Source organism: Dipteris shenzhenensis, chromosome 27 (assembly GCF_047967505.1).
Source record: "Dipteris shenzhenensis isolate YYH24624 ecotype China chromosome 27, Dip_SZ_1.0, whole genome shotgun sequence".
Lineage (NCBI taxonomy): Eukaryota > Viridiplantae > Streptophyta > Polypodiopsida > Gleicheniales > Dipteridaceae > Dipteris > Dipteris shenzhenensis.
Window position 1 is genome coordinate 32,762,559 of NC_141622.1, and position 24,432 is coordinate 32,786,990.

At 43.0% G+C, this 24,432-nt stretch overlaps 1 protein-coding gene across 4 annotated transcripts in view; it reads right to left on the bottom strand.

Annotated features, from left to right (window-relative positions):
* Positions 1–24,432, bottom strand: part of LOC147884181 (meiotically up-regulated protein) — a 65,435-nt gene that overhangs the window by 31,748 nt on the left and 9,255 nt on the right. For all 4 annotated transcript variants that reach the window (XM_087398497.1, XM_087398495.1, XM_087398496.1 and 1 more), the window contains exons 3-5: positions 19,875–19,911; positions 19,573–19,658; positions 19,124–19,219 (exon numbers count right to left, since the gene is read on the bottom strand). In XM_087398497.1, the coding sequence (XP_087254623.1) occupies positions 19,124–19,219; positions 19,573–19,658; positions 19,875–19,911 (219 nt within the window). The remainder of the gene's footprint in view (positions 1–19,123; positions 19,220–19,572; positions 19,659–19,874; positions 19,912–24,432) is intronic.

A 24,432-nucleotide genomic window follows, 5' to 3' on the forward strand; every position in this document is an offset into this window, starting at 1 on the left:
GGTATAGTTTGTTTTTTAACCTTAATAGTGATCACTGGGACTTCTTCATCAACTACCGAAGTATCAATCACACATATAATGACTAAGGATTGCACTTCCATTGGTTGCTCAAATGACTCCTTGATCTGCTGAGCAAAGAAATCACAATAGTATGGAGCTATTCGCATTAGCTCGAAAAATGTCGAATTGAGTTGCATATTCTTAAATGTTTCCCTTGCTCGAGCTAGCTCTACACTAGTTTCTTGTGAAATGCTTGATTCTGCTTCTTTGGCCTTCGATTTTGGCTCCTAGTGACATAATATTAAGTCTGCTAGGGCATTTCTACTGCTGGAGCTTTTCTCTTCAGTTTCCTTGCAATTTTAGCTGCCAATTGATGTCTTTACTTAAAGCTTCTGTGTCTTCAGTGGTTGTCAGTGATCCTCTCGACTAAGTGAGCAATTGAGCATCAACTATATCTGACAGCTCAACTGTAATTCCTCTACGTTCTGGATCCACTTCTTTCCTTTCCATATTATTCTTAAGGAATTTCAAGTGTTCCGCCCAAATTGGACAATTAGAACCTAGAAGATTTTCTCCACAACGGAAGCACTTGATTTTAGATGGGTCAATCTTCCCTTTGCCATTCTTCTCTTTGTCTTGCTCGAGGCGCGGTGGTTTGCCGCTTGGTGGTCGGGTATCAGTCACCACTTGGTTTGCTGACACTTGGCCATTTTTACCATTAAACCAACAATCTGACTCATCATGCCCAAATTTGGTGTAGGTATTACAATACTTAGTCGTGCATTCCTCTTCCACATGTCCACTTCTAGAGTACTTGTTACACCATTTCTCATTGTTTCTTGGCTTACCCCAAAATGCCTAATTCTTTTAAGGCCTTCTTCAGCTCGATTTTTAGTTTGTCTTTCTGTATTGGCGTCTCCTCGATGTCACTATCAACATCTTTCTTTTTACCTTATTTTTCGAGCCTTCACTCTTCTCCAAAGAAACAACTCGATTTAATGGTTCTAGTCGGGTAGATTATCTCTGGCTTGCGCAAATCTACCTAGGTACAAAACTATGATTAACCAGGCTCGCATAGACTTGTCATCCGGAACCGTGCTAAATTGATTTAATGAGAGCTCGTATCCTAAGCACAAATTCTTGGATAGATTCTCCCTTATTTTGCTTTAGTTCACTAAGCTTTGTCCTCACATCTTCCTCATTAATCTCCTGTCGAATCTTTGCAAGAATGCTTCGGACATTGCATACCAATCGGTGAAATACCCAATCAAGAACTAATTGAACCACCTCTGAGCATTTTTAATTGCGGTACATGGAAAGTAATCCATATACTCTTCATCTGTTGTTGCACCATTGATGTGACAGACACTAAGAAAACTTTGCAAGTGACTGTAAGGATCTTCATCATCTGTGCCTTTGAAATTTTGAAACTTTACTTTGATGTTGGAGCTGGACTTAAACTTTTCTGCTCCGAAACCCGAGTAGGCAAATCTTCCACTCGGAAGAAGCGAATCATTAGCCTTCCACCTGTCAGTCACCTTCATGAGTGTGGGGTCGCTGTAGACTCTCCTTGACTCGGTTGGTACTATCTTCAGGCCTTAAAGGTATGGCTTAACGTATGCCTGTCGGCCGAGTAATATTTTTGTGTGTTGAGAGAGGAACTCCGGCAAGTTGCCTTAGGTGCTCTTCATTCACCTCTGGTCTTCAGTGGCATCGCTCTCCATCAGAGGCACGCCTTTCTTCCCAATGATGGGTTCTTTGTCCATCAACCGTAGCTGGTCTCCTGCCTTCATATCTTTCTCGACTCAATCCCTCTGGAATGATAGCCGAGTTCCGTCGAAGACGCTCTCGTCGTTCTCTGAGTTGGTTTTCTTGTCATTCTGATGCTCAACTGAGGAAATGGCCATCCGCTCCAAATCCAAACTCTCCGTAGATGAGAATTCGGACTCCACTTGCCACGACGGACCTTCCTCCACCAATATTAACAATAAACTTCTGAAAAGTTGACAGGGCATTTCTCAATCCAAAATGCATAACTTTGGTTGCATAAGCTCCCAATTCTATAATAAATGCAGTCTTGGACTGATCTTCTGGAGCCACTGTAATCTGGTTATAACCATTGTAACAATCCATAAATGAGTATATCTCATGTCTTGTAACTTATCCAAAATTCCATCAGTAAAGGGTATAGGAAACGGATCAAGAACTCTCTGGGCATTCAACTTCCTATAGTCCACACAGACTTGGAGTTCTTAGGCACAACCACAATAGAAAAGAGCCAGTCACAAAGATCGACAGCATAGATAAACCCAGCACGTAGGAGTTGATCCAACTCGGCTTCTATCTGTTTGGCATAGTTAGGATTCATTATGTACCTTTGTTGCTGAATTGGTTTAGCATCTGGCACTAAAGGTATCTTGTGTCGACACAAATCAGGAGGAACTTCACTTAAATCTGTATAACTCCATGCAAACACATCCTTGTATCTGACAATTAAATCTCTTATCATTCCAAGTTGCTCGAAAGAAAGATTAGCGATCTTGTGTTCCGAGGTTTAGTTCTTGTGTTGGCTCTGGAATCAACTGTTCAATACCGTGTTGATGATAGTCACTGGTACCTTAGCAATCTCCCTTTCTCCTTCAATATCCTGAGTAAAAATATCTTTCTACTTGGCAATCTGCTCATCAGATATCTACAGCCACTTGGAAAATGTCTATCTCACATATAGGTAGGATCTGCAACTCCATCAACCGTGACATGACATCTTGAGGAAATGGATCTATGACTTCCAGATTCTTTGGTCAACAACAAATCGGGACCTTCTGAGGGTTGGTTGGTATTCAAATATCTTGATCATCTGTCTTAATAATCATCTCTTCTGTACCCCAATCATGAAGTACTTTTGCACCCTTCAGCCAAGGTCTCCCAATAGGATTGGGTAGGCATGATGTTCCATAGCAATCACAATGAAACTAACTGTATAAAAGATGTCGCCTATAGAAATCACCACATCTTGCAACATACCTTTGGGGTCAACTCGTCGTTGGTCCACCATGCACACTCGTAAGAGTGATGGCTTATATGCCTTTAACTTCAGCCTCTATGCGATTTCTTCAGAGATGATATTCACTCCTGACCCCCCATCCACTATTACACCCGGTATAGTTTGTTTTTTAACCTTAATAGTGATCACTGGGACTTCTTCATCAACTACCGAAGTATCAATCACACATATAATGACTAAGGATTGCACTTCCATTGGTTGCTCAAATGACTCCTTGATCTGCTGAGCAAAGAAATCACAATAGTATGGAGCTATTCGCATTAGCTCGAAAAATGTCGAATTGAGTTGCATATTCTTAAATGTTTCCCTTGCTCGAGCTAGCTCTACACTAGTTTCTTGTGAAATGCTTGATTCTGCTTCTTTGGCCTTCGATTTTGGCTCCTAGTGACATAATATTAAGTCTGCTAGGGCATTTCTACTGCTGGAGCTTTTCTCTTCAGTTTCCTTGCAATTTTAGCTGCCAATTGATGTCTTTACTTAAAGCTTCTGTGTCTTCAGTGGTTGTCAGTGATCCTCTCGACTAAGTGAGCAATTGAGCATCAACTATATCTGACAGCTCAACTGTAATTCCTCTACGTTCTGGATCCACTTCTTTCCTTTCCATATTATTCTTAAGGAATTTCAAGTGTTCCGCCCAAATTGGACAATTAGAACCTAGAAGATTTTCTCCACAACGGAAGCACTTGATTTTAGATGGGTCAATCTTCCCTTTGCCATTCTTCTCTTTGTCTTGCTCGAGGCGCGGTGGTTTGCCGCTTGGTGGTCGGGTATCAGTCACCACTTGGTTTGCTGACACTTGGCCATTTTTACCATTAAACCAACAATCTGACTCATCATGCCCAAATTTGGTGTAGGTATTACAATACTTAGTCGTGCATTCCTCTTCCACATGTCCACTTCTAGAGTACTTGTTACACCATTTCTCATTGTTTCTTGGCTTACCCCAAAATGCCTAATTCTTTTAAGGCCTTCTTCAGCTCGATTTTTAGTTTGTCTTTCTGTATTGGCGTCTCCTCGATGTCACTATCAACATCTTTCTTTTTACCTTATTTTTCGAGCCTTCACTCTTCTCCAAAGAAACAACTCGATTTAATGGTTCTAGTCGGGTAGATTATCTCTGGCTTGCGCAAATCTACCTAGGTACAAAACTATGATTAACCAGGCTCGCATAGACTTGTCATCCGGAACCGTGCTAAATTGATTTAATGAGAGCTCGTATCCTAAGCACAAATTCTTGGATAGATTCTCCCTTATTTTGCTTTAGTTCACTAAGCTTTGTCCTCACATCTTCCTCATTAATCTCCTGTCGAATCTTTGCAAGAATGCTTCGGACATTGCATACCAATCGGTGAAATACCCAATCAAGAACTAATTGAACCACCTCTGAGCATTTTTAATTGCGGTACATGGAAAGTAATCCATATACTCTTCATCTGTTGTTGCACCATTGATGTGACAGACACTAAGAAAACTTTGCAAGTGACTGTAAGGATCTTCATCATCTGTGCCTTTGAAATTTTGAAACTTTACTTTGATGTTGGAGCTGGACTTAAACTTTTCTGCTCCGAAACCCGAGTAGGCAAATCTTCCACTCGGAAGAAGCGAATCATTAGCCTTCCACCTGTCAGTCACCTTCATGAGTGTGGGGTCGCTGTAGACTCTCCTTGACTCGGTTGGTACTATCTTCAGGCCTTAAAGGTATGGCTTAACGTATGCCTGTCGGCCGAGTAATATTTTTGTGTGTTGAGAGAGGAACTCCGGCAAGTTGCCTTAGGTGCTCTTCATTCACCTCTGGTCTTCAGTGGCATCGCTCTCCATCAGAGGCACGCCTTTCTTCCCAATGATGGGTTCTTTGTCCATCAACCGTAGCTGGTCTCCTGCCTTCATATCTTTCTCGACTCAATCCCTCTGGAATGATAGCCGAGTTCCGTCGAAGACGCTCTCGTCGTTCTCTGAGTTGGTTTTCTTGTCATTCTGATGCTCAACTGAGGAAATGGCCATCCGCTCCAAATCCAAACTCTCCGTAGATGAGAATTCGGACTCCACTTGCCACGACGGACCTTCCTCCACCAATATTAACAATAAACTTCTGAAAAGTTGACAGGGCATTTCTCAATCCAAAATGCATAACTTTGGTTGCATAAGCTCCCAATTCTATAATAAATGCAGTCTTGGACTGATCTTCTGGAGCCACTGTAATCTGGTTATAACCATTGTAACAATCCATAAATGAGTATATCTCATGTCTTGTAACTTATCCAAAATTCCATCAGTAAAGGGTATAGGAAACGGATCAAGAACTCTCTGGGCATTCAACTTCCTATAGTCCACACAGACTTGGAGTTCTTAGGCACAACCACAATAGAAAAGAGCCAGTCACAAAGATCGACAGCATAGATAAACCCAGCACGTAGGAGTTGATCCAACTCGGCTTCTATCTGTTTGGCATAGTTAGGATTCATTATGTACCTTTGTTGCTGAATTGGTTTAGCATCTGGCACTAAAGGTATCTTGTGTCGACACAAATCAGGAGGAACTTCACTTAAATCTGTATAACTCCATGCAAACACATCCTTGTATCTGACAATTAAATCTCTTATCATTCCAAGTTGCTCGAAAGAAAGATTAGCGATCTTGTGTTCCGAGGTTTAGTTCTTGTGTTGGCTCTGGAATCAACTGTTCAATACCGTGTTGATGATAGTCACTGGTACCTTAGCAATCTCCCTTTCTCCTTCAATATCCTGAGTAAAAATATCTTTCTACTTGGCAATCTGCTCATCAGATATCTACAGCCACTTGGAAAATGTCTATCTCACATATAGGTAGGATCTGCAACTCCATCAACCGTGACATGACATCTTGAGGAAATGGATCTATGACTTCCAGATTCTTTGGTCAACAACAAATCGGGACCTTCTGAGGGTTGGTTGGTATTCAAATATCTTGATCATCTGTCTTAATAATCATCTCTTCTGTACCCCAATCATGAAGTACTTTTGCACCCTTCAGCCAAGGTCTCCCAATAGGATTGGGTAGGCATGATGTTCCATAGCAATCACAATGAAACTAACTGTATAAAAGATGTCGCCTATAGAAATCACCACATCTTGCAACATACCTTTGGGGTCAACTCGTCGTTGGTCCACCATGCACACTCGTAAGAGTGATGGCTTATATGCCTTTAACTTCAGCCTCTATGCGATTTCTTCAGAGATGATATTCACTCCTGACCCCCCATCCACTATTACACCCGGTATAGTTTGTTTTTTAACCTTAATAGTGATCACTGGGACTTCTTCATCAACTACCGAAGTATCAATCACACATATAATGACTAAGGATTGCACTTCCATTGGTTGCTCAAATGACTCCTTGATCTGCTGAGCAAAGAAATCACAATAGTATGGAGCTATTCGCATTAGCTCGAAAAATGTCGAATTGAGTTGCATATTCTTAAATGTTTCCCTTGCTCGAGCTAGCTCTACACTAGTTTCTTGTGAAATGCTTGATTCTGCTTCTTTGGCCTTCGATTTTGGCTCCTAGTGACATAATATTAAGTCTGCTAGGGCATTTCTACTGCTGGAGCTTTTCTCTTCAGTTTCCTTGCAATTTTAGCTGCCAATTTCTTTTGTGCCTTCCAATTGATGTCTTTACTTAAAGCTTCTGTGTCTTCAGTGGTTGTCAGTGATCCTCTCGACTAAGTGAGCAATTGAGCATCAACTATATCTGACAGCTCAACTGTAATTCCTCTACGTTCTGGATCCACTTCTTTCCTTTCCATATTATTCTTAAGGAATTTCAAGTGTTCCGCCCAAATTGGACAATTAGAACCTAGAAGATTTTCTCCACAACGGAAGCACTTGATTTTAGATGGGTCAATCTTCCCTTTGCCATTCTTCTCTTTGTCTTGCTCGAGGCGCGGTGGTTTGCCGCTTGGTGGTCGGGTATCAGTCACCACTTGGTTTGCTGACACTTGGCCATTTTTACCATTAAACCAACAATCTGACTCATCATGCCCAAATTTGGTGTAGGTATTACAATACTTAGTCGTGCATTCCTCTTCCACATGTCCACTTCTAGAGTACTTGTTACACCATTTCTCATTGTTTCTTGGCTTACCCCAAAATGCCTAATTCTTTTAAGGCCTTCTTCAGCTCGATTTTTAGTTTGTCTTTCTGTATTGGCGTCTCCTCGATGTCACTATCAACATCTTTCTTTTTACCTTATTTTTCGAGCCTTCACTCTTCTCCAAAGAAACAACTCGATTTAATGGTTCTAGTCGGGTAGATTTTCTCTGGCTTGCGCAAATCTACCTAGGTAAAAAACTATAATTAACCAGGCTCGCATAGACTTGTCATCCGGAACCGTGCTAAATTGATTTAATGAGAGCTCGTATCCTAAGCACAAATTCTTGGATAGATTCTCCCTTATTTTGCTTTAGTTCACTAAGCTTTGTCCTCACATCTTCCTCATTAATCTCCTGTCGAATCTTTGCAAGAATGCTTCGGACATTGCATACCAATCGGTGAAATACCCAATCAAGAACTAATTGAACCACCTCTGAGCATTTTTAATTGCGGTACATGGAAAGTAATCCATATACTCTTCATCTGTTGTTGCACCATTGATGTGACAGACACTAAGAAAACTTTGCAAGTGACTGTAAGGATCTTCATCATCTGTGCCTTTGAAATTTTGAAACTTTACTTTGATGTTGGAGCTGGACTTAAACTTTTCTGCTCCGGAACCCGAGTAGGCAAATCTTCCACTCGGAAGAAGCGAATCATTAGCCTTCCACCTGTCAGTCACCTTCATGAGTGTGGGGTCGTTGTAGACTCTCCTTGACTCGGTTGGTACTATCTTCAGGCCTTAAAGGTATGGCTTAACGTATGCCTGTCGGCCGAGTAATATTTTTGTGTGTTGAGAGAGGAACTCCGGCAAGTTGCCTTAGGTGCTCTTCATTCACCTCTGGTCTTCAGTGGCATCGCTCTCCATCAGAGGCACGCCTTTCTTCCCGATGATGGGTTCTTTGTCCATCAACCGTAGCTGGTCTCCTGCCTTCATATCTTTCTCGACTCAATCCCTCTGGAATGATAGCCGAGTTCCGTCGAAGACGCTCTCGTCGTTCTCTGAGTTGGTTTTCTTGTCATTCTGATGCTCAACTGAGGAAATGGCCATCCGCTCGAAATCCAAACTCTCCGTAGATGAGAATTCGGACTCCACTTGCCACGACGGACCTTCCTCCACCAATATTAACAATAAACTTCTAAAAAGTTGACAGGGCATTTCTCAATCCAAAATGCATAACTTTGGTTGCATAAGCTCCCAATTCTATAATAAATGCAGTCTTGGACTGATCTTCTGGAGCCACTGTAATCTGGTTATAACCATTGTAACAATCCATAAATGAGTATATCTCATGTCTTGTAACTTATCCAAAATTCCATCAGTAAAGGGTATAGGAAACGGATCAAGAACTCTCTGGGCATTCAACTTCCTATAGTCCACACAGACTTGGAGTTCTTAGGCACAACCACAATAGGAAAGAGCCAGTCACAAAGATCGACAGCATAGATAAACCCAGCACGTAGGAGTTGATCCAACTCGGCTTCTATCTGTTTGGCATAGTTAGGATTCATTATGTACCTTTGTTGCTGAATTGGTTTAGCATCTGGCACTAAAGGTATCTTGTGTTGACACAAATCAGGAGGAACTTCACTTAAATCTGTATAACTCCATGCAAACACATCCTTGTATCTGACAATTAAATCTCTTATCATTCCAAGTTGCTCGAAAGAAAGATTAGCGATCTTGTGTTCCGAGGTTTAGTTCTTGTGTTGGCTCTGGAATCAACTGTTCAATACCGTGTTGATGATAGTCACTGGTACCTTAGCAATCTCCCTTTCTCCTTCAATATCTTGAGTAAAAATATCTTTCTACTTGGCAATCTGCTCATCAGATATCTACAGCCACTTGGAAAATGTCTATCTCACATATAGGTAGGATCTGCAACTCCATCAACCGTGACATGACATCTTGAGGAAATGGATCTATGACTTCCAGATTCTTTGGTCAACAACAAATCGGGACCTTCTGAGGGTTGGTTGGTATTCAAATATCTTGATCATCTGTCTTAATAATCATCTCTTCTGTACCCCAATCATGAAGTACTTTTGCACCCTTCAGCCAAGGTCTCCCAATAGGATTGGGTAGGCATGATGTTCCATAGCAATCACAATGAAACTAACTGTATAAAAGATGTCGCCTATAGAAATCACCACATCTTGCAACATACCTTTGGGGTCAACTCGTCGTTGGTCCACCATGCACACTCGTAAGAGTGATGGCTTATATGCCTTTAACTTCAGCCTCTATGCGATTTCTTCAGAGATGATATTCACTCCTGACCCCCCATCCACTATTACACCCGGTATAGTTTGTTTTTTAACCTTAATAGTGATCACTGGGACTTCTTCATCAACTACCGAAGTATCAATCACACATATAATGACTAAGGATTGCACTTCCATTGGTTGCTCAAATGACTCCTTGATCTGCTGAGCAAAGAAATCACAATAGTATGGAGCTATTCGCATTAGCTCGAAAAATGTCGAATTGAGTTGCATATTCTTAAATGTTTCCCTTGCTCGAGCTAGCTCTACACTAGTTTCTTGTGAAATGCTTGATTCTGCTTCTTTGGCCTTCGATTTTGGCTCCTAGTGACATAATATTAAGTCTGCTAGGGCATTTCTACTGCTGGAGCTTTTCTCTTCAGTTTCCTTGCAATTTTAGCTGCCAATTTCTTTTGTGCCTTCCAATTGATGTCTTTACTTAAAGCTTCTGTGTCTTCAGTGGTTGTCAGTGATCCTCTCGACTAAGTGAGCAATTGAGCATCAACTATATCTGACAGCTCAACTGTAATTCCTCTACATTCTGGATCCACTTCTTTCCTTTCCATATTATTCTTAAGAAATTTCAAGTGTTCCGCCCAAATTGGACAATTAGAACCTAGAAGATTTTCTCCACAACGGAAGCACTTGATTTTAGATGGGTCAATCTTCCCTTTGCCATTCTTCTCTTTGTCTTGCTCGAGGCGCGGTGGTTTGCCGCTTGGTGGTCGGGTATCAGTCACCACTTGGTTTGCTGACACTTGGCCATTTTTACCATTAAACCAACAATCTGACTCATCATGCCCAAATTTGGTGTAGGTATTACAATACTTAGTCGTGCATTCCTCTTCCACATGTCCACTTCTAGAGTACTTGTTACACCATTTCTCATTGTTTCTTGGCTTACCCCAAAATGCCTAATTCTTTTAAGGCCTTCTTCAGCTCGATTTTTAGTTTGTCTTTCTGTATTGGCGTCTCCTCGATGTCACTATCAACATCTTTCTTTTTACCTTATTTTTCGAGCCTTCACTCTTCTCCAAAGAAACAACTCGATTTAATGGTTCTAGTCGGGTAGATTATCTCTGGCTTGCGCAAATCTACCTAGGTACAAAACTATGATTAACCAGGCTCGCATAGACTTGTCATCCGGAACCGTGCTAAATTGATTTAATGAGAGCTCGTATCCTAAGCACAAATTCTTGGATAGATTCTCCCTTATTTTGCTTTAGTTCACTAAGCTTTGTCCTCACATCTTCCTCATTAATCTCCTGTCGAATCTTTGCAAGAATGCTTCGGACATTGCATACCAATCGGTGAAATACCCAATCAAAAACTAATTGAACCACCTCTGAGCATTTTTAATTGCGGTACATGGAAAGTAATCCATATACTCTTCATCTGTTGTTGCACCATTGATGTGACAGACACTAAGAAAACTTTGCAAGTGACTGTAAGGATCTTCATCATCTGTGCCTTTGAAATTTTGAAACTTTACTTTGATGTTGGAGCTGGACTTAAACTTTTCTACTCCGGAACCCGAGTAGGCAAATCTTCCACTCGGAAGAAGCGAATCATTAGCCTTCCACCTGTCAGTCACCTTCATGAGTGTGGGGTCGCTGTAGACTCTCTGACACGTCCCAGCACTCCTGAAACCCCTGATCTGCAAAATAACCACACACAACATCAGAACTGAGCAGGCTGCTCACCACCCAACCGTGACATCTACGGGATATGATCCCGAATCAGAAGATGTCCCCCCGAGCCACGAGCTGAGCTACTGGCACGAACTCCCAATCAGATCCCAACCAGCCTGGTGTCCCATACCACCAGGTGGCGCTGTGAAGCCCTGGATCTGCCACTGGGCCTTGGGCTACGCTAAGATGCAGGCGCGCGTCCGCGACACAATCCAGGATCAGACCTAGCACCTGGGAACGAGACTTGCTCCCAACTGCCCCCTGAGAACTGAACCCCTTGGGCCTCTTTTATAGACTCGGGCCCCGGCGCCAAAAATAGCGAAGACCTATAAATAGTTCGTACCCTTGCCACTCAACCCGAGAATCAAGCCTGCCTAGCTCTAAGCCTCCCCAGGCTAACCTGAGCTAGTTCTGTGTACCTAGTACACGTCAGATACCGATCCGCGCACATGACATACTCCCCCTCCTCTAAGAACTATAAATAGTTCGTACCCTTGCCACTCAACCCGAGAATCAAGCCTGCCTAGCTCTAAGCCTCCCCAGGCTAACCTGAGCTAGTTCTGTGTACCTAGTACACGTCAGATACCGATCCGCGCACATGAACTATCTTGTATTCCGTGATAGTACGATTTCGAATCTGTCTTTCACGGAATTCAAGAATAGATTCAGGTTCGTGAGGAATAAAAGTTAAATCTGTAACTTCTATAATCTCATGAGGAGAAACAATTTGATCATCTGCACCCAATACTTCTTTCAATCTACTGACATGAAAGACTGGATGTACCTTAACATCAGGAGGCAATTCTAGTCGATATGCAACTGGTCCAATTCTTTTAATGACCTTGAATGGGCCACAGTATCTGGGGGATAATTTCGGAACCAAACCAGTACTTAGGCTCTTGGATTCCTTAGGAATTCTCAAATATACCATCGTTCCTTCAGAGAACTCTCTAGGTGAACGATGTCTATTAGCATAAAATCTGTCCCGATCTTGGGCACTTCTAATAGACTCCTTGGCAAACTGCAACATTTCCTGCATGTCTTGCAAGAAATTCTTAGCAGCATCATTTTGAATCCCTTGTAATCCTACCATAACTGGTGACTTAGGTTGAAACCCGTACATAAGCATAAAAGGACTATAACCTGTACTAGAATGCTTTGCACTGTTGTAAGCAAATTCAATCATGGGAAGATAATCTTCCCACGAAGACTGTCTCTTAGATACATATGCCCGAAGCATGTCTTCAACCAATTGGTTGACCTTCTCTGTACTGCCATCGGATTGTGCATGATCCGAGGAACTCATACTTAGAGTAGTTTCCAACTTCTCAAATACAAGTGTCCAGAAGTTACTTGTAAACTTTGAGTCCCTGTCACTGACTATGTCAGATGGCAAACCATACAGCTTGAACAAGTGGTCCACAAACTCGTGAGCCAGCTGAACAGCTGAAATAGTTGTTCTTGTAGGTAAGAATCTAGCCATTTTTGTCAAACGGTCGACTATGACCCAAATAGAGTCATGACCCTTGCGCGTACGAGGCAAACCAGTAATAAAATCCATGGAAATACTTTCCCATTTATTACCTGGAATCTGTAAAGGCTGTAATAAGCCCGCGCTCCTAAGGCGTTCAGCCTTAGTAACCTGACAAACTCGGCAACCTACCACATAGTTCTCTACAAATGCACGCATCTTAGGCCAATAAAAGGTATGCTTCACAAGAGACAGAGTCCTATGTATACCTGGATGTCCCGCACTAGGAGCATCATGACACTCCCAGAGAATCTTGGATTTTAGGTCCAGAACATCAGGTACACAAATCTTTTCATTCCGGAACAGCAAGCCGTTCCTAATCATCCACTGACCTCCCGCCGCCTGTATCCTAGGTGGCACAATCCCTGAGTCCTGGTCAACTATAGAGCTCCCATCCTGGACTCTCTGCCAATAAGAACTGAAATGACTATCAGTTGCGTATAGCCCTCTCAAGGATTGAAATAGGTCTGAGGATATTTCCGTAAATGACAAAGCATTTACAAACTTAACTCGACTTAAGGCATCCGCCACACTATTCAATGAACCCTTACGATAACGTATTTCGAAATCAAAATCCTGCATTAGCTCTGCCCATCTAGCTTTCCTTCCTCTCAATTCTGATCCATCACACACATACTTGATTGACTGGTGATCAGTCAATACAAGGAACTTTGAACCATACAAGTAGTGTCTCCAAACCTTGAGAGCATACACTACCGCATAAAGTTCCTTCTCCAGTGTGGGCCAACGATACTGGGTGTCGTCTAGCTTCTTACTCTCAGGATCGGTTGAGTAGACCTGCGTCCACGACCTTTCAATATGTTGGTCAAGGGTACCGTGAGTTGTGAATAATCACGGACTGACTTCCGAAGAAATACCGTAAATCCTAGGAAAGAACGAAGTTGTTTCACAGTCTGAGGGATAGGCCATTCTAAAACCTTCTGGATACGATCCAGATCAATGCTAATGCCTTCAGAAGAAATCTTGTGTCCTAAGTAAATGATCTCCTTCATAAAGAAGTCACATTTACTCATCTTGGCATAAAGCTTATGCTGTCTTAGAACAAGTAAGACAACCCGAAGGTGTCCTATATGATCCTCAAGCGTTTGACTATATACCAAGATATCATCTAAGAACACAACAACAAATTTGCCCAGATAATCCCTGAACAAATCGTTCATCATCTGCTGAAAAGTAGCAGGAGCATTGGTCAAACCAAAAGGTAATACGAGGAACTCGTAATGACCATACCTAGTCCGGAATGCGGTCCTATCTATGTGTTTAGCATAGATACGGATTTGATGATAACCCGTACGCAAATCAATCTTAGTGAAATACTTCGCTCCGGCCAAACGGTCTATCAAATCATCAGAACGAGGTAAAGGATAGCTGTTCTTAATTGTAATTTTATTAAGTCGTTTATAATCTATACACATCCTCCAGGAAGAATCCTTCTTCTTTCTTAAGAGGACAGGTGCACCCCAAGGAGATTTACTTGGGCGGATATAGCCCATATTCAGGTAATCCTCAAGCTGGATAGCTAACTCATCCTCCTCTACCTGGCTCATCCTATACGGTGGTACACTGATAGGTTGAGCCCCTGGGACTAAGTCTATGCGATGATCTACTACCCTTTCTGGAGGTAACCCTTCCGGCAGTTGAGCTGGAAATACGTCCTTAAAATTATCTAACAACGTTCTCAATTCTCGGTGTTCAAACACACTTAATTCATTTTTGTTAATTACCGAAACAATAAATGAAGAAAGTGGAATCAAAACACACTGATAGACATCATAATGAGAAGTGTTCAATATATTCCGAAGCTGCATCGCAGATACAATAGGTCCCTGAGAAGGGGTAATCTTATCACACCGAATACAAAATTGGGTGCCTTTGTCTTCAAAAGAAAGGGTATGCTCCGTCCATCCGATCTGGATATTGTGGGTTTTAAACCACTCTATCCCGATCAGCAAGTCTACATGCTCTAAATGCATAACGTAACATGTGAGAGCTCCCGTGTAGGCTTGAATCCGGATGGGAAGCGCTTCAACCTTGCGATCCCAAAACTGCTTCCCGGCTAGAAGCTGCACCTCGTAGGTGTGGTCGCTAGGTACTGTGGACAGCCCCATCTTCTGCACAAATTTGTAATTAACAAAATTGTGAGAGCTGCCCGGATCAAAGAGAATGTGAACCCGTTGGTCCCTAACTTCTCCATAAACTCGGAAAAGATCATGGGAACCAAACAACGAAGTATTAAAGGTACAATTACAAGAAAGGGGGCAGGTAATGACATTTACTGAAATACCTGTCATCGTAACCTGGTTGGCTCCCTTGGCTGCGGTACGCTGACCTGCCTGGAGCTTCGGTCCTAGCACCAATTTCTGGTTCTTCCGCTTAGGACACTCATTCTTCGTGTGGCCCCGCTCCTCGCAATAAAAACACCGGCCCTCTTTCTTGAGCCTGAGAGTGCGAAGGAATCGGGCCTTACCATTCTTCGCAGGAGTTAAGCTTTTCCTGGAGGCGTTGTCCGTAGACTTCGTCTCCCCAATACCAGTTGCATGCTGAAAGAACTTGCGTTTGTTCTTTCCGCTGGTCTCGGTAACTGTGGTTGCCTTGGTTCCGGCCATGGTATCATCATATATGCGCGCATATGTCATGGCCTCCTGCAATGTTGTGCACTTGTTATTCTTAATCTGTAACTTATAGGAGTCTGGCAAACCATCCACGAAAAAACCTAACAAGGTTACAGGATCCATTTTAGTGGCCCTGGTTTGCAGATCCCTAAATCTCTGAAGATACACTTCAAAAGTTAAGTTCAATTTTGACATATCGAGGGCTTTGAGCTTGCCGACGATATCGTAGTCATCTTCCTTCTTCAGGAACTCCTTCCTGAAGATACCCTCAAATTCTGTCCAAGTGTCAGGCTTAGGCTGGAGTTCTTTCCACCAAAGCAAGGCTTTACCTGACATAAACCCTGCTGCTAGCTGAATCTTTTTCTCGTCTGGATAGGGGTGAAATTGGAAGTGAACTTGCCACTTGTGCAGCCAAGTGTCAACCACCTCCTTTGTTCTTGATTTCTGGTCACCTGGAAAGGGATCCGGAGTGATATTCGGGCCTAGCACGGAGGCCATGGCATCCACATGCGTGAGTGCCTGAACCGTGCTAGCCAGAAGAGTCAAAGTAGCTTGTATCCCTTGGAGTTGCTGTGTCAACCCCGACTGATTAGCGTTGACCTGCTCAAATTTACCATCTAGAGCAGTCGTGAACTCACTGAAGGCTTTCTTAGTGATCAGGTCGTCATAGAGACCCTGATCATCCTCCCCCACTGGAGTGTAGTCTAATTCCTGCTCCCCCATAGTGAACTCGGGATTCGGAGCATCAGACATGGCTGAATACTAACTCGATTACAGGCTGAGAGAAATAAATAACTGAAACGGAGCACGGAGGGAGATGGAGTAGAAGAAAACCGTCCCAGATAAATCTGACAGAAAGGATGCTGAAATCTGGAAGACCACGAGCCCTGGTGCCTCCCCGAATCTGCAACCGGATGCGCAGTCAACGATAGAGGCTGTACGGACTGCTGACGTGGCCTGTACGGCTGCTGACGCAGTCCGTACGGTGGCTGTAGGTGCAGGCGCAGCTGCTGTACGGAGCAGCTGCAGGTACCGAAATTGACGGTACAGTCCGTACAGACTGTACGGCTGTAGCTGCAGCTGCACGGGCTGGTACGGGAGCCTTGGGAGCAGCGCTGGGCTGACGCAGGCAGGGGCTGCAGCAGAGGAGCTGATCGAAACTGGGCGCTGCTGAAGGGCGAGGCGGGCTGGTACAAATCTCGAGGTGGATTCTCGAAACTTGGGCTGCTGATGTGTTGTCTAGCACCCAGCCCCCCATCTATATAGGGTGCAGGGCGGCCTAATTTGGAAGCTAGGCTTCCAAAGAAGGCTGAGCCCCTCCAGCTTTGGAGGGGTGCTTTTGCGAAAAAAGCACCTGAGCCCCTCCAACTTTGGAGGGGTGCTTTTTTCGCAAAAAAGCACCTTCTTCCTGCCCTTCTTCCTGCGCAGGCTGCACGCAGCCCTAGGCGCAGGCTGTTCGCAGCCTGTTGCGCAGGCTGTGGTCAGCCTGTTGCGCAGGCTGTCCTGCCCCTACAGCCTCGCCTAACTGCGTCCTTTCTACTCCCCGCATACTCTACTCCCAGGCTGTCAATAGCTTCAGAATTTTTCGATTCAATTTCACTCCTCTTCTTCCTCCTTTTCCAGATATTTCCTCACCCCTTCTACCCCAGGTAGACAGCAAAAACGCAGCAGGAAATCTCGAATTTTAGGGCATACCTGGAAGAGAAATCCGTCAAATTTCTCGTATCAGAAGTTCCTACCTCAGGAGTTGGCTCTGATACCAACTGACACGTCCCAGCACTCCTGAAACCCCTGATCTGCAAAATAACCACACACAACATCAGAACTGAGCAGGCTGCTCACCACCCAACCGTGACATCTACGGGATATGATCCCGAATCAGAAGATGTCCCCCCGAGCCACGAGCTGAGCTACTGGCACGAACTCCCAATCAGATCCCAACCAGCCTGGTGTCCCATACCACCAGGTGGCGCTGTGAAGCCCTGGATCTGCCACTGGGCCTTGGGCTACGCTAAGATGCAGGCGCGCGTCCGCGACACAATCCAGGATCAGACCTAGCACCTGGGAACGAGACTTGCTCCCAACTGCCCCCTGAGAACTGAACCCCTTGGGCCTCTTTTATAGACTCGGGCCCCGGCGCCAAAAATAGCGAAGACCTATAAATAGTTCGTACCCTTGCCACTCAACCCGAGAATCAAGCCTGCCTAGCTCTAAGCCTCCCCAGGCTAACCTGAGCTAGTTCTGTGTACCTAGTACACGTCAGATACCGATCCGCGCACATGACACTCTCCTTGACTCGGTTGGTACTATCTTCAGGCCTTAAAGGTATGGCTTAACGTATGCCTGTCGGCCGAGTAATATTTTTGTGTGTTGAGAGAGGAACTCCGGCAAGTTGCCTTAGGTGCTCTTCATTCACCTCTGGTCTTCAGTGGCATCGCTCTCCATCAGAGGCACGCCTTTCTTCCCGATGATGGGTTCTTTGTCCATCAACCGTAGCTGGTCTCCTGCCTTCATATCTTTCTCGACTCAATCCCTCTGGAATGATAGCTGAGGTCCGTCGAAGACGCTCTCGTCGTTCTCTGAGTTGGTTTTCTTGTCATTCTGATGCTCAACTGAGGAAATGGCCATCTGCTCGAAATCCAAACTCTCCGTAGATGAGAATTCGGACTCCACTTGCCACGACGGACCTTCCTCCACCAATATTCTGGTCACCTCGGCCCAACACCATCGTTCCGGCCTTCTGGCTCTGCATAATAGTCAACTTCCACCTCCGGTGGTGTAGCCAAGTCTCTCTTCTCGCGCTCATCGCTCCTATTGGACAGTTGCTTCTGCCAGCCTCCTTCGAGCATTGAGCTCAGGTTCTGAAACCGCTCCACTTCTCATAGTCGAATGTAGTCAATTCCTAAAGGCTAAGGCTCAGATACTCTTCACGTCTGGCCGCATATCTTCTTTGTCTTTCCGAGCATGTGTCAGCCATTGACTAAGGCAGAAAGTATTCGAATAGCAATTCGAGTACTCTCTGTATTCTACACACCGGTCTTCAAGCACACTACCAGTCGATGTCACTCATCTGGAGTCACTTGAATAAAGTTTCTGTAATAGCCCACGATTCCCAACAACTGTTTTACTTCGTCTCGCTAGTTAACATGAACTCTCTCCTCTTTTTAGCTTACTCTCTAAATCTCCTATCAAGACAGCTCGTCAACTCGGAATTCAATTGACCCTTCCCCAACAGGATCGTCAAAAGATGGTCCGGTTCCCTCACCTGACTAAATTACTGGTAAGACTCAGAAACATTAATGGTACACCATACGAAAGAAAAATGGACCAGATGAAGATAGCACATCATAAAAAGGACTCAATATATTTAAGTCAGTTTTTACAGCAAAAGAGCCCAATCTACACAAAGATAAGGCACTACAAATCTACAAGTATGACACTTCTGTAGAACAACATCATGAGTAGAAAATATTATATTTTAAGACTTCCAAGGTCATCCTAGCACATTAGATGAATCCTGTAGAAAACTACATTATCATAGTAGTCAGCTTTGAACTCAATACATTTAATTTAGATTTTACAGCAAAAGAGCCCAATCTATACAAAGATAAGGTATACAAATCTATAGACATTTCAGTAAAACAACATCATAAGTAAGAACATATTATATTTTAAGACTTCCAAGGTCATCCTAGCGCAATTAGATAACTTCTGTAGAAAACTACATTGTCATAGTAGTCAGCTTTGAAATTTGAAAGGTTTCATTCCTGGTACACAAAAAGTCCATTAATAGGCAGCAACGAGAGATTAACCTGGCCTTTTTTGTTTGGATGTTTTTCCACCCATGCAACAAAAAGGTCGATCTTCTCTTCAATCTTCCTTTCCAATTCAGCATCACCACATTGCACCTGAAAAGATTGAAACAGGCTTGAACCATCCACCCCTAATATTCAATGTTCATGGTATTTCATTGGATCTCGTGACATGGTCACCACATTTTCATACATTGGACAATGATTTGCATTTACATGAATTTCAAGACTTCTTTTGCACAGTAAATGGTTTCTTGTGTTAACCATTTCCTTATGTTTACAAGATCAAGGTTTCTTGTGTCAACCATGTGCCTTATCTCTACAAGATCAAGATTGCTTAAAATTTCATTGAATCCAAGGACATTCCACTCACTCCAAATAATTGTATACACTATTTAACTTAGATTGAATATGTATTACAAGATAGAACACCATAAACAGTAACATACGTAAGTGACTTCGAAAAGCTCCAAATCCACATCCCTGGGTCGAACCAACCCTAATGCTCGATGAAACATAATTGTGTGTAATATACCTGTCACAATGCCAGCAACACTAGCTACAGCAGTGGGAGTGGTATTTCATATCAGCCCTTTTAAGGGAATTTTCACAAATTCACAAGATACAAATGCCATCCAATTGTTTGTGGATTCAATACTGCAAGAGCTCTGCTTCAATCATATATAACATTTATACTTAAATTTTTCAGAGGAACATAAAATAAAAGGATATGAAGTGCAAGAATGAATACATCGCAAGACTTCACGAATTTGAAAATGCTCCAATTCCTGCAACCATCATTACAAAGCCACATACCAGACTCGTCTGTGAGAATTCAATGGTTATAGTGGTAAATTATCAGATTAATTTGATTCCTTTTTTTTCCCGAAATATTCGATAGTGAGTAGCCTCTTACAGTGCAGAAAATCAACTGCATGCGTTACCACCTTTTAATTCCTTCATTTTCTACAAATGTAAACAATGCTAATTACACACTGCCAATAGCAGTAAAAGACCAATGAATGACTGCACAGCCATCTGGCTAATCCTATTTAGATCACTGAAAACCTTCAGACAACACTACCATTTCCAACTCCCTTGACCAATGTTCTAGCTACCTTAACAATTTGCAATCCCCTAGCATCAACAGCAAACTAATTGAGCATCTCACACCAGCAACCTGAACCCCTAGCCATCCTCAATAGCCATGTTAGAAGCACATGGCCCCCTTCCCAGTACTCCCTAACGGGAAGTCGGATCGGAACAAGATTTTAAGGGGGTGATCTATCCATCAAGTACCCCATGTTGAAACCTCCAATTCACTCAAATTACGCAGCCAAATTTGAAAAGACCATATTACAGCAAAAGACAAGGATTTTCTTTGCTGTAAAATAAACCTCTTTTTTGAAATTACAGCAAGTCATTTCCTCTCTTTTGTTGGATAAATCAGTCTGTGTGACTAAGGTTGTGTTGTGTGTAACTAAGGTTCTACAATGTGAAGGTACTTAATGGTAGGGTCAAGAGTCACTTGACTTTGAGTGATTATAGGAGATGAGGTGTCAAAGGGTGTCACTAGCTTGCATGAGATTGGTCAATGGTATGTCATTAGGTTATAAGTGATTGGTCCCAGTAGACATAAGAAAAGGTTGCCCTCAGCCTAAATGAGGCAGTTGTAATCAGTTCATTCACCATGCATGAATAAAATTTCAGCTTGCCTCGCATCATCTTCTCTCTCCCACCATCTGATTCCAACATTCGGTATCATAGCCATGGTCTTAGAGAACTTGTGAGAAGTCTGAATATTCGAAGCGGCATGAGGCTCTAGAGATCCAAGAGCATTCGCGTCTGCATATTCGCATCAGAGTTTGGAACTGCATATTTGCATCTAGGCGGACTTTGCACGTGAGGTGCTATAATTCTTCGTCAGGAAGCGGTGCTGTCAGAAAACTCCTGAGCGCACAAAGTGACTAACTGGTACGAAAGAAGTAAATCTTGGGCTCAAAGGCTCCAGAAGTAGTGGAAGCGATAATCTGTTTTATCACCGGGGTGGTAGAGGTCATTTTAGAGGGCGGAGTGGACCACCAAGAGGTCGTGGGAGACCCTCATATGCCCATCAAAACAGTATGGACAGACATGAGTTTGCCCAAAGAGGACATGGTTATATGCCAAGAGGAAGGGGAAGAACCCAAACTCATGCAAGAGGAAGGGCTACTCGTACTGCACAAGCTTGAAATTGCCACTTTAGTGGTAAGTTTGGGCACTATGAACGAGATTGCTATGAAAAGCATATGGAGTTTATGTCTCTATTACAATCGACTGTTCATACTTAGCAATGGGACACGACTGATTTCTATCATCTTCGACATATGGCTTCATATATTACTCCTATCTCTTTTACAGCAGCTGAAAAGTTTTCTGGAAAAGGATTCCAACATGGCAAACAAAGATGCAATTAATTCTTATGCGGGAAGGCCTGTTGGAGTTAGTCTCTAGTGATGACGAATCACCCTCTTATGTCAGAATTTCTTGTGTTTGGGTCTCTCCATTTCTTTTGTTATTCCATGTGAAGATATTGGTTCTACTAGTCTTGAATTCTATCAATTGGTATCAGAGCAACTTTCTCTAAGAACCTACAAGAGTTGGTCGTGAGATTGTCAAGAGGCTTCTAGTAAGTATTGAGGTTTAGAGAAGGTGTCAAGACGGATAGCTGGTCTAAGTCAGACTAGTCTGGTCTGGGAGATTCAACCATCGTCAAGTTCGTTGGAAAAAAATTCGCATCATGGCATTTCTTCGTGAGATTGCTACTAATGCAAAAAGGGCTCTGGGGAGTGGCATCAGGGTCGGAGAAGAAACCAGCAAACAATCAAGGTATCCTCCTCTCTTAACTCAAAAGCATTGAGACCACGTCATGAAAGTCAAGGGATTCCGAATTTACCCACAGGATTTGTGACGAGCTTGGAGTAGCGTGGTGGAAGGCTCATTAACAATATTTCCTTGGCATCATCATCTTTGACTCTTGCCCCAAGCACGTGTAACGGTTTCATAATTTACTGCATCTGTTGAGATGAGTACCGACAGATTCGTTGTCACCAAGTGGAGTCCAAGCAATTCTTGCTTCAGAGTTGTACCCCTAAAGCTGGACCTAGGATTCCGAGGGCCTTCTCCTCCTTGAGCTCCTAGGCCTGAATTTTTTCTGTAGAATCAGTGTGGCTTGAAAAGTTACATTTCTTTGTGGGAGATGATCTTCTTTAGTGTTTAGTTCCTGCGTGGATAGCAGTTTACCCCCCCCCCCCCCCTTGGTTTAAGGGGGAAACTTAGGCTTTTCCCAATATTTTGGGTAGATCTCGTAGGGGCTGTGTATGTTATTTTTCTAAGGTTTGGATGGGTTAGAAGGTTTTGCCACATGACAAGCTGCCATGCAGAGTTTTACGTGGACTTGTGGTTCTTGATGAAGCTGTGAACCTCCTCTCTCCCCGGTTGGTTTGTGGGCACACGTCTCTCATGAGAGTCACGGGACATTTTCTTTTGGCGGGCAAAAGAAAATGTATTTGTACTGTAAGGGTTTACACCTTTTCTAACAAAAGACATGACAGCAAACTTTAGTCACTTGAGAAAATACTCAGACACAACTTCGTCTACTGCTCATCCCTTCCCAATATTTTGGGTAGATCTCGCAAGGGCTGTGTATGTTATTTTTCTAAGGCTTGGATGGGTTAGAAGGTTTTGCCACATGACAAGCTGCCATGCAGAGTTTTACGTGGACTTGTGGTTCTTGATGAAGCTGTGAACCTCCTCTCTCCCCGGTTGGTTTGTGGGCACATGTCTCTCATGAAAGTCACAGGACATTTTCTTTCGGCGGGCAAAAGAAAATGTATTTGTACTGTAAGGGTTTACACCTTTTCTAACAAAAGACATGACAGCAAACTTTAGACACTTGAGAAAATACTCAGACACAACTTCGACTACTGCTCATCCCTACGATGCTTTTTGAAGTTTACAAAAGACTCAAAAAGATTTGCACTTGACCTCACCAGAAAGGGTGACAAAGACGGCTAAAGACCCGCAAATAAAGTGTCGATCCACTAAGTAACTCAGCTCACGACAGCTTCTGACCCCGTGTTCAGGGTAGGTCAAGACCTTTAGTCTCCGATCTACAGGGTAAATCTGACTGCACTTTTATCCCCAGCATGGGCACACGGCTCAGTACACCATTACACCATATGGACATTTGTACTTTTTCATGCTTTTGCCTTTGATTTTAAAAATTCATGATCGGGTCCCATAGATCAAATTTTGGTTCCAGCAGATGATAATAGTATCTCTCTCTGCTAAATCACAAATGGAAATTTATCGTATCACACTCTTTCTCGTAACAAGCTAAGCCCTTCTGCTTTTAGCACCAAAGCGTCTCTCAGCCATGCATGCAGCCAGAAAAGGGCAAGCTAAACTAACTTGCAGTGAAGAGTGGGGAATAATGTATCCTTGGTATAAGCAAGAAAGAACAAGATGGGACGGAACATCAAAGATAGATATAAAGGAAGACAGGTGTTTTCAAATTTTATCAGAAAACATCAGCAGTCATTGGTTGAACTTCCAGCTTTTGGAATCTGTCATTCAAGCCAGAGTTACGGGAAACGGGGAAACCGGAAACGGAAACGTTTCGGGATTTTTGAGAGGGGGTGAAACGGGGAAACGCCTTGTCATCAAGGGGGTTTAGAGTAATGCATACACACATTTAGAGTGCTCTACCTTCAAAAAAAGTGGTGCACAATAAGTTATAGCTCTACCTAGTACCATTAATATTGATTGTAACTTTGAACTTTGGAGATTCAAGTTTCATTGTTCAACCAGTTACCAATCACACAATGCAAATTTCAATTACGCAAGGTGGGTAATTTATAAATCCTATAACAAGTTACAAAATGGAAAAATGATTCATGATTCATGATATTTAAGAGACCAATCATGATTCATAAATTGTAATTCAGCTTTCAAAGCCCAAATGTCATAGTAACAAAAAGAAAGCTGAAAGCCTGAAACCCAAAAAAGGCTACATTGAGGATCATATCATATATGATCAAATAATAAGCTTATCCTCATCCTCATCCTGAGACTCAACCTCTGCCTCCTCCTCCTCCTCATCATCATTCTCCTCTACTAACAAATCATCATCATTAGGTGAGTGGGCATCATTTGGGCTATGAAATCCAATATATTTGTCATGCGTATACTCGTGTCTCATCTTGTTAAGCAAACGCAAGTTTGCATTAACAAAGACAAGATCATTGGCCCGTTGCGTTCGCAGACGA